The sequence below is a fragment of the Megascapheus bottae genome, chromosome 2, assembly GCF_031878675.1.
Source record: "Megascapheus bottae isolate mThoBot1 chromosome 2, mThoBot2.hap1, whole genome shotgun sequence".
Taxonomy (NCBI): domain Eukaryota; kingdom Metazoa; phylum Chordata; class Mammalia; order Rodentia; family Geomyidae; genus Megascapheus; species Megascapheus bottae.
Genome location: NC_143510.1, coordinates 23,813,166 through 23,825,782, shown reverse-complemented (window position 1 = coordinate 23,825,782; position 12,617 = coordinate 23,813,166). Strand labels below are relative to the sequence as shown.

General features: G+C 37.6%; 1 protein-coding gene across 1 annotated transcript in view; it reads right to left on the bottom strand.

Annotated features, from left to right (window-relative positions):
• The window catches only part of LOC150066577 (ubiquitin-conjugating enzyme E2 E2), a 183,465-nt gene that overhangs the window by 28,827 nt on the left and 142,021 nt on the right, over positions 1–12,617 (bottom strand). The window contains exon 4 of the mRNA XM_090322168.1: positions 3,330–3,462. Coding sequence (XP_090178294.1) covers positions 3,330–3,462 — 133 coding nt within the window. The remainder of the gene's footprint in view (positions 1–3,329; positions 3,463–12,617) is intronic.

Genomic DNA, 12,617 nt, shown 5'->3' with positions numbered 1-12,617 from the left:
GGTGTACTCTTGAGTCTTAATCTGCCTGCTTCAGGCTTCCCACTGCTGCTGGGGTCACAGATTCACACCACCATATACTGTTTCCCTCCACTGGGATACTGTCATAAAGTCTTCTGCCTAGGATGGCGTGGTACTATTATCCTCAGCCACCTAGGAAGCTGTTGTTGATAGATATGCACACCACTACTCCCAGCTAGTGGGTTGAAGCGGGCTCTGGTGAACTTTTTTTTTGCCTCGCCTGGCCATGAATTGTCCCTTCTTTTCTTTGTCCATTGCCACGTATCTAGGACTATAGATGTGTACCACCGAAACAAGGCACAGAGTTAGGTTTTATGCTTTTGAATGAAATTATCGTGATTTCTATGCATAGAAATCCCTCCCTCCCTCCTGCCTGAACCTGTTGTTTCATACAGTTTCTTGAAGAAAAAAGAGAAGTAGATTTTCAACCTTGAATCTAGAAATTAGTAATAACACGAAGTTTTCTGTGTGCAAGACACAAACTATCTTTGAATTCCTGCCTGTATTTCAACTTCCAAAATGTGCATATGAACTCCAGTTTCTTTTATGGAGCACAATGACATACGGAAGTTCATTTGATCGTTTGTTCATTCCTTCCTTCCTCCCCTTCCCCCCAAAAAGGTAATTGTCTTTTTTCAAGGTAACCATTGTTTAAGAAATTTTGGCTAACACGACTGCATAATATAATGGTACTACAACAAAAATGTACCTGTTGATTTAAAATAGCTATATTTATATAAATCTTAAATCCATTTAAATTACCATATGTTATTTTAAAATATATTTGATAAATTTGTAATGAAAGATTCACATTAAAAATTTCTAAAGTTTTTATGGGCTGGGAGTTTGGCCTAGTGATAGACTGCTTGTCTAGCATGCATGAAGACTGGGGTTCGATTCCTCAGTACCACATGCATAGAAAAAGCCAGAAATGGTGCTGTGGTTCAAGTGGCAGAGTGCTAGCCTTGAGGAAAAAGCTCAAGGACAGTATTTAGTCCTGAGTTCAAGCCCAAGGACTGGCAAAATAAATAATTAATTAAAAAAAACTTTCTGAAGTTTTAAATTTCTCTTCAATAGATGTATGCTGGGTATGTTTCTTAAATGTACCTTATGTACCTCCAGGATATAGAAACAAAAGCCATATAATGAGTGATTGTTGTCCATAATGTACTATGTGATCTCTTCTCTTTTGCTGTCCCTTGGTTATCTCATATGGTTACAGTATTTTACCTTGTTATCTGCTATATTGCATATATGTTTATTTGGTTATTTGAAATAGGATAGGGAAGGGGGGAAAACAAGATGAGGGGTGGGGGTGGGAGGAGGGAAATGAGGACCAAGACATGAGAAAGGGTATCAATGTATGTGAAGTAATGCACCTTCTATCTGGTGAATATAATGTAACCCTTCTATTAATTACAATAAAAATATATGAAAAAAGATGCTAGGCATTAATGAGGTGGGCTAATGTGCCAGGCACTGTAACCCTTCTATTAAGTACAATAAAAAATATATGAGGGGCTGGGAGTTTGGCCTAGTGGTAGAGTGCTTGCCTAGCATGCACGAAGACCCAGGTTCGATTCCTCGGTACTATATACGAAGAAAAAAGCCAGGAGTGGTGCTGAGGCTCAAGTGGTAGAGTGCTAGCTTTGAGAAAGTCCAAGGACAGTGCTCAGGCCCTGAGCCCAAGCCCAGGACCGGCAAAACAAAAAAAGAAAAAAACAAAAAAAGAAAAAAATGTTTCCTATGTAAAAATGTTTATCATTCCTCTTTCAAGAATGCTCAGGCTGAGTTTGGCCTAGTGGTAGGGTGATTGCCTAGCATGAAGGAAGACAGGAGTTTGTTTCCTCAGTACCACATACTAGAAAAAGCCAGCCGTGGTGCTGTGGCTCAAGTGGCAGAGTTCTAGCCTTGAAAAAAACTCAAGGACAGTGTTCACGCTCAGGCCTTAAGTTCAAGCCCCAGAACTGCCGCCCCCCCAAAAAAAAAGAAAGAAAGAAAGGAAAGAGTGCTCTATACACTTACTAAGGAAAATACTATTTTCTAATTTTATTTGTTAAACTAACATAACTCCTTAGTTAAGGTGTACTACATTCAAATTTCTGAGGCACAAAACATTAGACACAGAATATGACAATATAATCAAAATGCTTTTGGGTAAAAAGAAATACATATATGATACATCCAATCACACATAAATATATTATTTTTATTATTATGGTTCTGGAATTTTTAAGTATTCATGTTAATTTAACTTACTTTTTATTCCTGTTAATTTTATATTCCTTTATAATTGACAGAGAGAAATAACTGGAGAAGAGTTTACATGAAAAAGAAATTTACAATTTACGGGAGTCATACTAATATAAAATTGAAACAATCATGAGATTTTTGTTTCATATACTGAATAAGCAAGAGATTAAAATAATGTTAGACTCTTCAAAGCTGAGGATAGTGGAAGTACTATTCTATCACAGGCAGATGGCTGGAGGACAGTTTGTCAATCCTTATCAAAACTACCTATGCGTTAACTCTTCGACTCAGAAATATTGTGTCAACAAATTTAGCTTTAGGAAATAATTACACAAATATACAAAACATGTAACTATCAGGATATACACTTCAGAACACTGTTTACAACAGAAGTACTGATAAGAACCTCAAGGTCTAGACACAGAAACATTAGATTTTGGTATATTTATAAAATGCAATGTTATTGTTATTTTTACTAGAAATATATGCAGTGTTGGGAAAAACACTACATATGTTTATATATATTTTCTACAAACTGTAGGGGCCCAAATTTGGGTATACATGCGTGTGGTTACCTGTAGATACCACATTCCTTTCATATGCTACTTTCCCTAGTGTGGCTCTATAGGGTGATAATGTGTAAGTACTTGGAAACCACCTGGTCCTGGGAATTGGCATTTGGCAGAGTCCTGCTGGTATATTCTTGGAAAATCTTTTTTGTTTTTTATAAGACTCATCAAAGTTTTCTCATCTATGAAAGTGAAACACTCTCAGTGAAGCTGTGATGTTCCTTTACTAGGGGAAAAAATATTGATGCTCATGACAGGGCTGGACTTAGTGAAAGCATGGTAAGGACTTTTCCCCCTTAGCTATTCCTATCCATCCTAAGCTGAAGAGGCCAGAAGTAAGCAAGTCCTAGTGTTTCTTTGTATACTTTGTATACCCTGGAGTTGTCTAAGGGAACAAAAAGATTTACAATCTTCTTATGTATATTAAGAACATGCATGTGTACATATAGCAATAAATATCACAAAAATGGATGGATACTTCATACTGACCTTTGGAGGTTTAAATGGATAGTCTGGTGAAAAGGTAATGTCAAGGAAGAACACTCCTCCCTCATAGACAGATCCTGGGGGTCCCAATATAGTTGACCTCCATTCATAAATGTTGTCTCCTTTAGGTCCAGCACTGAAATAAGACAAGCAAATAAATATGATTAGAAATTACCTAAAATCTCAAATTTTAAAGTTTTATATGTTAATTATATATCATTAGTCACATGTTGAAAACCATTACTTTACAAATATGTTGATTTTTTTTTTGCCAGTCCTGGGCTTGAGCTCAGGGCCTGAGCACTGTCCTTGGACTTTCTCAAGGCTAGAACTCTACCATTTGAGCCTCAGCACCACTTCTGGCTTTTTCTACATATGTGGTACCAAGGAATTGAACCCAGGTCTTCGTGCATGCTAGGCAAGCACTTTAACCATTAGGCCAAACTCCCGGCCAAATATGTTAGTTTTTAACACAGAACCATTAATACTTTTTCCCCTTTTTTTCTTTTGGTAGTCCTGGGGCTTGAATTCAGGGCCTAGATGCTATCCCTGAACTTCTATTGCTCAAGGCTATTGCTCTACTACCAGAGCCACAGTGCCCTTCCAGCTTTTCTGAACAGTTTATTACAGTTAAGAGTCTTGGACTTTCCTGCTAGGACTGGCTTCGAACCCCAATCCTCAGATCTCAGGCTCTTTAGTAGCTACGATTGTAGGTGCCTAGCCAGAACCAAGATTATTCTATTGTGACACAATTCTAAATGCTTAAGAAACAAATGTTTCCATGGACCGAAGGCCAGATTAAGGACATAAATTGAAAAAGGTGGTTAGAAGGTGAATTCAAAGCTAAAAAGAGAACTGGAAAACAAGCAGTGTAAACTTTTTGCTAACAACTAAGAAGACAAATGAGGTTCAGGGAAGTTAGTAAATGGCCATTATTTAGAAGGACCATATTCAACCTAGATCCTTTTCCTATCTCTCCTGTACCTTCCCTACTCTGGCACCCTACGCACACGCCACACATCATGACTGTTATGGCCTGTAGATGGGAAGATGTATTATGTTGTTCATACTTGTAATTTTATAATTGTTACTATTAGAGTTCAAATCTTTGATTTCGAATTATATGGAATTCTGACCAGGCATAATAAAAATAAATAAAATAAAAATAAACTGATGTATCAAGATTTTGCTCTATTGCAGATCTCTGCTAGTAGAGCCCAAGGTTTCTACTGATTATGACAAATGAGGGAAACCATTGAGCCTAAGTTCCTTTGAGTCTGGCTTACTTCACTTAATATGATTTTTTCTAAGTCTTTCCATTTCCTATCAAATGGGGCGATGTCATTCTTTCTGACAGCAGCATAGAATTCCATTGTGTACAAATACCACAACTTGTTGATCCACTCATCAACTGTGGGACATCTAGGTTGGTTCCATATCTTTGCTATGGTGAATAGTGCTGCAATGAACATTGTTGTGCTAGTGGATTTAGTATGTCCTTGTTTCTGGATGGTTGGGTAAATGCCAAGTAGTGGAATTGCTGGGTCATAGGGGAGCTCTATGTTTACCCTTTTGAGGCACTGCCACACTGCTTTCCATAGTGGTTGAATGAGTTTGCACTCCCACCAACAGTGTAGTAGTGATCCCTCCTGGCCACATCCCCTCCAGCATCTGTTGTTATTTGTTTTCCTGATCCTGGCCATTCTAACTGGAGTGAGGTGGAATCTTAGAGTTGTTTTGATTTGCATTTCTTTTATGACCAGAGATACTGAGCATTTCTTCATGTGTCTATAGGCCATTTTTGTTTCTTCTTCAGAGAAGACTCTCTTTAAGTCTTTGGCCCATTTTTTAATGGGATGGTTGTTACTTTGGAGTTTAGTTTTGCAGTGATTCAATTTTTTGAGTTGTTGATATATTCTAGCAGAGATCTGCAATAGAGCAAAATCTTGATACATAAGGCCATATAATGTGAAGCTAACTGAAAGGACCTCCAGGATATTGAAACAAAAGCCATATAATGAATGATTGTTGTCCTTAATGTACTATGTTGTGTCTCATCTCCTTTGCTGTCCCTTGGTTATCTCATATTGGTATAGTATCTCACTTTGTTATCTGATATATTGAATTTATTTGTATTTGGATATTTGAAATTTGATAGGGAAGGGGGTAAACCAAGATGGGTGGGGGGTGTGGGGGGGGAGGGAAATGGGTACCAAGACATGTGAAAGGGTATCAATGTATGTGAGAATTAATGCACCTTCTATCTGGCAAATATCATGTAACCCTTTTATGAATTACAATAAAAAAATATATTAAAAAAATAAACCGAAAAAAATCAAATTCTTGGGTATATATCATACAATTCAGTAGATTTGGAGACGCTCTCGCCCTGCTTTTATTGCTAGTTGTGCTTAAATAGCCACATGATCTGCTTAATTTTGTGAAAATATTGTCTTCTAAAATTCAAGCAGCGCACCGAAAGGAGGTAAAAATGTGCCTAACTAAAGTGACAAAGTGAAAGTTTTAGATTTGTTGAAAGGCTGAATGTCTTTAGTGGATGTTGGGCAAAGCTGTGGGAAAACCAATCAAGTATCCTCAGGATAGTACTAGACTCTGCATTCTGAGCATGCGTAGTTTTTCTTCAATGACAGTGGCCTTGAAATCAGACACATGCAAAGATCAAGGGTCTACTGTATTAAAAATAATATAAAGTAAGTAAAATAAAATCAGTTATCCTAACTTACAGAGACTCCCAGCTCCATGTCCCCCTCTCATCCACATTGCCTGAGGCCGACAATGAGACACTGACAAAATATAGTAACAAATCTTTGGTAGCAACAGTTTCTGGACAAATTCACTCATTCTGATGAATTATACAAATGTTTACACTCTAAGCTGTAACTAAGCCCAACATGAATAGATAAGTTTATCAAAAGAAAGTGCTTAGAGCAAATTATATGCTTAAAATCACATTATTTCAAAATAAATGAGATAATTTAGTTAAGGAACACTCATAAGAGAACAGATCTATGAAAATATGAATAATATGTACAAACATTTCCCACATATGAAGACAATAGTTCCCCAAACCACTCTGAGAAATTTCAAGATAACCTTCCAAGAATGATAACCACACTTCATAATGTAGACTAAGATGTCACCAAATAGTGCTATCAAGAAAGAGGTTCAGAAGCAGAAGACAGGAGCAAGGTAGGTGATGTTTATAGAAAGGTTGAGTTAGGCCTTGTGCACGGTAGACCAGCACCCACAAATTGATCCATGCCCCTCATGCCCTGACTGTAGATCTTCAATATGTGCTCATTATTCCAAGTTTCACCGGCTTTCATTCAGCCCTCCAGATATTTGTTTATTGACTACAGTCCATCATCTATGTAGTTGCTAGCAGCAGACTAAAACAACACAGCGAATATTAATCCTCTGAGTTGGCTTATATAAAGCTGCTAAGGTATTTTAAGGAAATAGCCAGCAGCAGCAAACTATCTTAAAAATAGATTGGTGCTTTGAGTACATATACACTTAATATCACTTTCCTAATACATAAGAGAACAAATGTTACCAAAAGAAAGTGCTTACAGCAAATTAGATTTACAGACTTCCTTGATGTACCAGTCCCTAACTGTGCTGGGTAATGTGTTGCCCATGTGGTTATTGAGCACTTGAAATGTGGCCAGGGACAGGAGAGATATGTTGTTAATATAAAATATAGACAAAAATTTGAAGACTTGATGTTAAGGAACGTAAACTAGCTCATTGGTAATTTTATGAATTATTTGGTAATAAATAAGTACAATGTTGAAATGGTAATATTTGGCATATATGGGCCAATACAGAGACTTCATCTATTTCTGCTTTAAATGTGGTTACTAGGAAATTTGAAATTAGCCCTATGATTCCATTATATTTCTATTCTACAGTACTGTGATGGAGAAATACTGTGTAATAATGTGGTAAGGGTAAAATTCCAGTTGTGCTTATCCTTATTCAACAGAGCAGCCACTAGCCACATGAAATGAAGCTACTGTGAGTAGAACTGAAGTTATGGTTTTGTTTGACTTTATGGAATTGTATAGCAAGTAAAGTTGCTGTGTATGTGTGGAACTGATTAGATTGTGAATAAGGGATCATTTCTTATTATCCACAGGGGATTGGTGTTCAGGAGGCCTTAAGATACCAAAATCGGTAGATGCTCACACCTGTACACCTCTTCCTATATATTTTAAGTCATTTCCAGATTACTTATACTGTCTAATATCATGCAAACACTAGGCAAACAGTTACCGTGTATTGCTCAGGGAATAACAAGAAAATGTGTCTCTACATGTACAGTATAGACACATTTTTATAACTAAATGCTTTTTCTATGCTGGTGTTTGAATATGGAGACAGGAGCCCAAGGACATGGAGATGACAATATCTTGCCTGAAGAATGGATACTCAGTTTGTGTAGGTCCAACTTAAATGTGATGTTCCTGAAGGTCAGGGACTGACTTGAAAATGACAGGGATGAGAGGAGGAGGAGACAGTATGAGGTATGAGGGGATTTTTCAGAAGTACTAGTAATCCATGCTCATATATTACACTCTGTAACTGAATTCACCTAGCAGAGAGACTCATTGTTCATACCCAAATGATACATTCCACTTATGTCCAAAGTCCCTTTGGAAGTTAGCCACAGGGATATTAAACTCTGGCTCACGATACAGCAATGAATGTTTCTCTATTGCAGAGCTACAGTGAAAGCAGTCCCTTACTTTTAAAAATAAAATGAAAGGGGCCGGGAGTTTGCCCTAGTGGTAGAGTGCTTGCCTAGCATGCACAAAGACCTGGGTTTGATTCCTTGGTACCACACGCATAGAAAAAAGCCAGAAGTGGTGCTGAGACTCAAGTGGTAGAGCTCTAGCCTTGAGAAAGTCCAAGGACAGTGTTCAGGCTCTGAGCTCAAGCCCAGGACTGACACGCGCGCGCGCGTGCGCACACACACACACACACACACACACACACACACACACACACACACAAAAGTAAAAAAAAAAAGCAAAGCAAAAGTCATTACCAGTTACAGGCAGTGGAAGAAGGACAGTGGAAATGTTATAAAACTGATTAAACGAGTAAAAATATTTAGGGGTGGGGAATTAAAGGGAGAGGGTGTTTTTTTTATTAAGAAGTTTTATTAACACTGATTTTTATAACATTTCAAATGTCATGTTTAATAAACAAGTATTCAAGAAGGGAAGGGAGGGGGTGTTTTTTAGTGTTTACAAGGCTATGTACTGGGTCGTCGTAAAACTCAATGGTGCTTTTGGTGTGTGCGTGTGTCTTCATTGTATTAGCTGTCTTAGTAGCTGCCATACACTGATTTCAAAAAACAAAAAACAAAAAAACAAAACTCTGTTCCCCAAATATCTCTCTCAGAAGCTCCCACTCATTTAGCACACCATTCCAAGTTCCGTCTTCTTCAGTTACAGCATTTCCATGTCTGGTTTCCTTGTAAGTTCTACCTTGTCTTTTTTTTTTGCTTTATTTTTTTTTAAATAGGTACCTTGTCTTTTGCATTCTAAGTCCCTCATCTCCCATTTGAGTACCACATACAAATATTGAAGCACTTCTAATCTGATCAGAAACTTGAAAATCAACCTTCACCTATGCTTCCTCCTCTTCTGTAAGTTCCCCAAACTCTCTGGAACTTTATTTCATCGTATCTGTTATCTACCTACTGAGAGTATCAGCTTTCACTTGGATTGTGAACCAACATCTTCTATGGTGCCCAGCCTCCAACTTGCCCTCTGAGTTGCAGACAGATCAATTTCCAGAAACCTTAAGCATCTTTGCTTTCTCTGCTTTCTGCAACAGATCAAGCCCAAACTCCTTTGTACTATGTAACATCATTTAAAAGGACTTAGCTTCTACTGGTATTTCTGACTTCATGTTTTGCCAATCCTTTATTCTCTCATTGTATTTTCTCATCACTTTGGAATGACTTGTGGAACTACCAAGGGAGCTAGGCTATTATGTGCCTCATAACTTTTGGGATAAGATCCTCTGCAGGTAATGATTTTTTTTTCTTTTTTTGATATTTTTTAATTGTAATTAATAAAAGGGTTACATGATATTTGTCAGATAGAAGGTGCATTAATTCACATACATTGATATCCTTTCACATGTCTTGGTCCCCATTACCCTCTGCAGGTAATGATTCTACTTAACCGTGGTTGCCTTCTCAACCAGATCATCTTTACTACTCCACAAGTCCACTGTGGTGTCTTTTTCTGATGACACACAGTCTATGCAGGTATAAATAAACACAGACATGCACAGGACCTTTTAATATTTGTACATGAAGAAACAGCACTAACAGATTGCAAGAGTAAACAACACTAACAATGAAAAGGCATCCTTGCCCAAGAGTGTACTGAAAAACTGCTATGTAGATGAGAGGGGATTTCTGGATAACGACTGGTAAGTTTCTCTAAATTTGTACTCAGTAATTAAAATCAAAATCAAACAAAGAGACAATGCCACGAAGTCTACACAAACAGCTTAAGATATAACAATGCTGATAAAAATGACTGATTTTTTTCAGTAAACTCCAAGCAAAACAGTTAATCTGTTTCCTAAGGCTTCTTTTTAGTCCTTAAATATCAGGTTCTAAGACTTTTGAAGAAATTTGAAGAAAAACAATTTTGTGCTAATGAATATTTTAATAAATGGGAAGGCTATTTACCTCATTTATGTTTCTGATTTGACTCCAAGAAATGAAAACTAATTATGATAACAGTCGTGAATCACCATTAGGTTGTAACTTAATGTTTAAGCATCATTTTAAATCTTACTTTAAAGCTACTTCTTTTTCTTTTTGCTAGTCCTAGGCTTGAAATCAGGGCCTGGGCACTGCCCTTGGACTTCTTCCTCAAGGCTAGCGCGCTACCATTTGAACCACAGCACCATTTTCAGCTTTTCCATGTATGTAGTACCAAGAAATTAAACCCAGGTCTTCGTGCATGCCAGGTAAGCACTCTACTACTAGGCCAAACTCCTGGCCCCTAAAGCTACTTTCATAATATACTTTGTGTCTCTTGCTAACATTGTCAACACTTTAGTACCAAATATGAAACAGGAGGAATGGAGAATTTCACTTACTACTCATATAACTTCCTTTTTTCAGGTTAGACAATTTAGTCAAAAAACTATCCTGCTATGCGTCATTGGGAAAAAAGACTCACTGAGTCTGCAGCACCCCTAGAATTACCTGCTTCTTTCTACATTGTACAGATAGACATGTGCATAGTAACCAAGGTACATTAGATATAGCTAGCTAGCTAGATAAAAATAAAGTTAGAAACTTAAAGGCTTTGGGAATCATCTACTTAGAAATTATAGAACTTAAATCCTTTACTAAGAATAGTACAAATGAATTAATGGAATAATGTTAACCTTCCAATTTTTTTCCTAATATACACATTTCTTTCCTTGCAGTAAAAAGGACCCACCACTTCAGGGGTAACTCTCAGCATATATGTAGAAGAAAGAAAGACAGAAAGAACAACTTGAAAAAATAAAGCTGTTCCTTTACCACTTCACTTCAAAATAGATAAAATTAAGGATTAGCAAAATGAAGGGCCCAAAGACTCATCCACAGAAAACAAACCTGAGTCCTTCTATCCTAAGGGCTCTTAAAAATAAGCCCCTCATATTCCTGTGGTTTTGATCACAGTCAAATAATAAATTTTTTAAAAATCAAAAGAAATGTCAAAAAACAAAATTTAAATTCTTATCTGTGCATTAGGCAGCTCATGTAGTAAAGCCCCCAATCCAGCATTATCATTAGCATGGTCTGCTGAGTGTTTCCCTGCCTGTCATTTTATGAAAATCAGCTTGTGGGCCAATGTGTCAATCTTCCTTTTTTTATTTTACCTCTCCCTCCTCCAAACTGTGTTAAATAGGAAAGCTGTAGATCTTATCTGCAGTGTGAAGTTTTTCCACAAGTATGCAGTCCACTATTGTCCCTACCTAGTTTTCAAGAAGCCAAGTCTCAAAAGTTTCAGTTCCTAAAACATTCCCATTCACAGATGGTGGAATATAAAGCTCCCTAGGTTAAACATTACCATTCTATGCCAGACACCGGGAGGCTCATGCTTGTAATCCTAGCTACTTTGGAGACTGAGATCTGAGGATCGAGGTTCAAAGACAGACTGGGCAGGAATGTCTGTGAGACTCTTACCTCCAATTAACCACCACCACCACCACCACCACCACCACCACCACACCTACACACAAAATCATTCGAACTGTAACTGTATTACTCTCTGACATTTATAGTACATATCAAAGTAAAAATTCCATTTAAGGGTTAGGGGACGAGGCAGATTTTAGAAAAAGTTAAAGATCCTTATGACTTTATTTGGACACAGAATCACCACCAGGCCAATTAGTTTTCAAAGTAGATTAAATACTCCACTATACATAACCAGTTTCTCATTGGCTGAAGACATATTTTGTTTCTTGACTAAAAGAATAGTAAGCAGTACTGAGGGACTGATGGTTCACATCTGTAATTCAAGCTACCTCAGAGGCTGAGATTGTTTAGAAGGTTTGAGGCCAGCCTGAGGGGCGGGGTTGATCCAGTAAGACTTTCAGTGATGATTTGAATGCAGTGGCATAAGCCTGTTATTGTAGTTCCCAGAACACCCACCGTTGGTGGGATGTATCCAGGCACACACTTGGGAAAGAAGTGAAAACCTATCTCAAAGTGAAGAGATTATAATGCTTGCCTAGCCAAGTATGTGGACCAGAGTTCAAACCCCAGTACTAGATTGGTTGTGTTAGTTCCAATTTGCCTAATTTTTTTCTTGTATCCCTGACACTGCCATCTGGCTCCAAGTCTTCTAGCAAGAGGAAGTCAACCAGAGGACTGAAAACAAAAATGACCTGCCTATATGAACCTCTGTCTTCATGCATCCAATGTAGGCAATTTGAGAAAGCAAGATGAACTTGTGCCAAGGGATTTGAATCCTCCAGACCTCTCCATAATAATAAATTAAAAACTCTTGTTTCCTGGTAGTAGGTTTCTTATGCCACACCAGTTCTGTGGCTCAATGTTCAGCAGTGATCCAAGCAGAGGGGTGTTAGATTCCCTCAGCAAATATATGGTTTGAAGAAGTCCCACAGATGGTTCTGATATGAACTGCAGTCCTTCTAGAGAAAAGACTTATAAAAGGTGTGGTAAAGTAAGCTGGATTAAGAAGATATTAAATATTATGGTGAGGAAGTAGA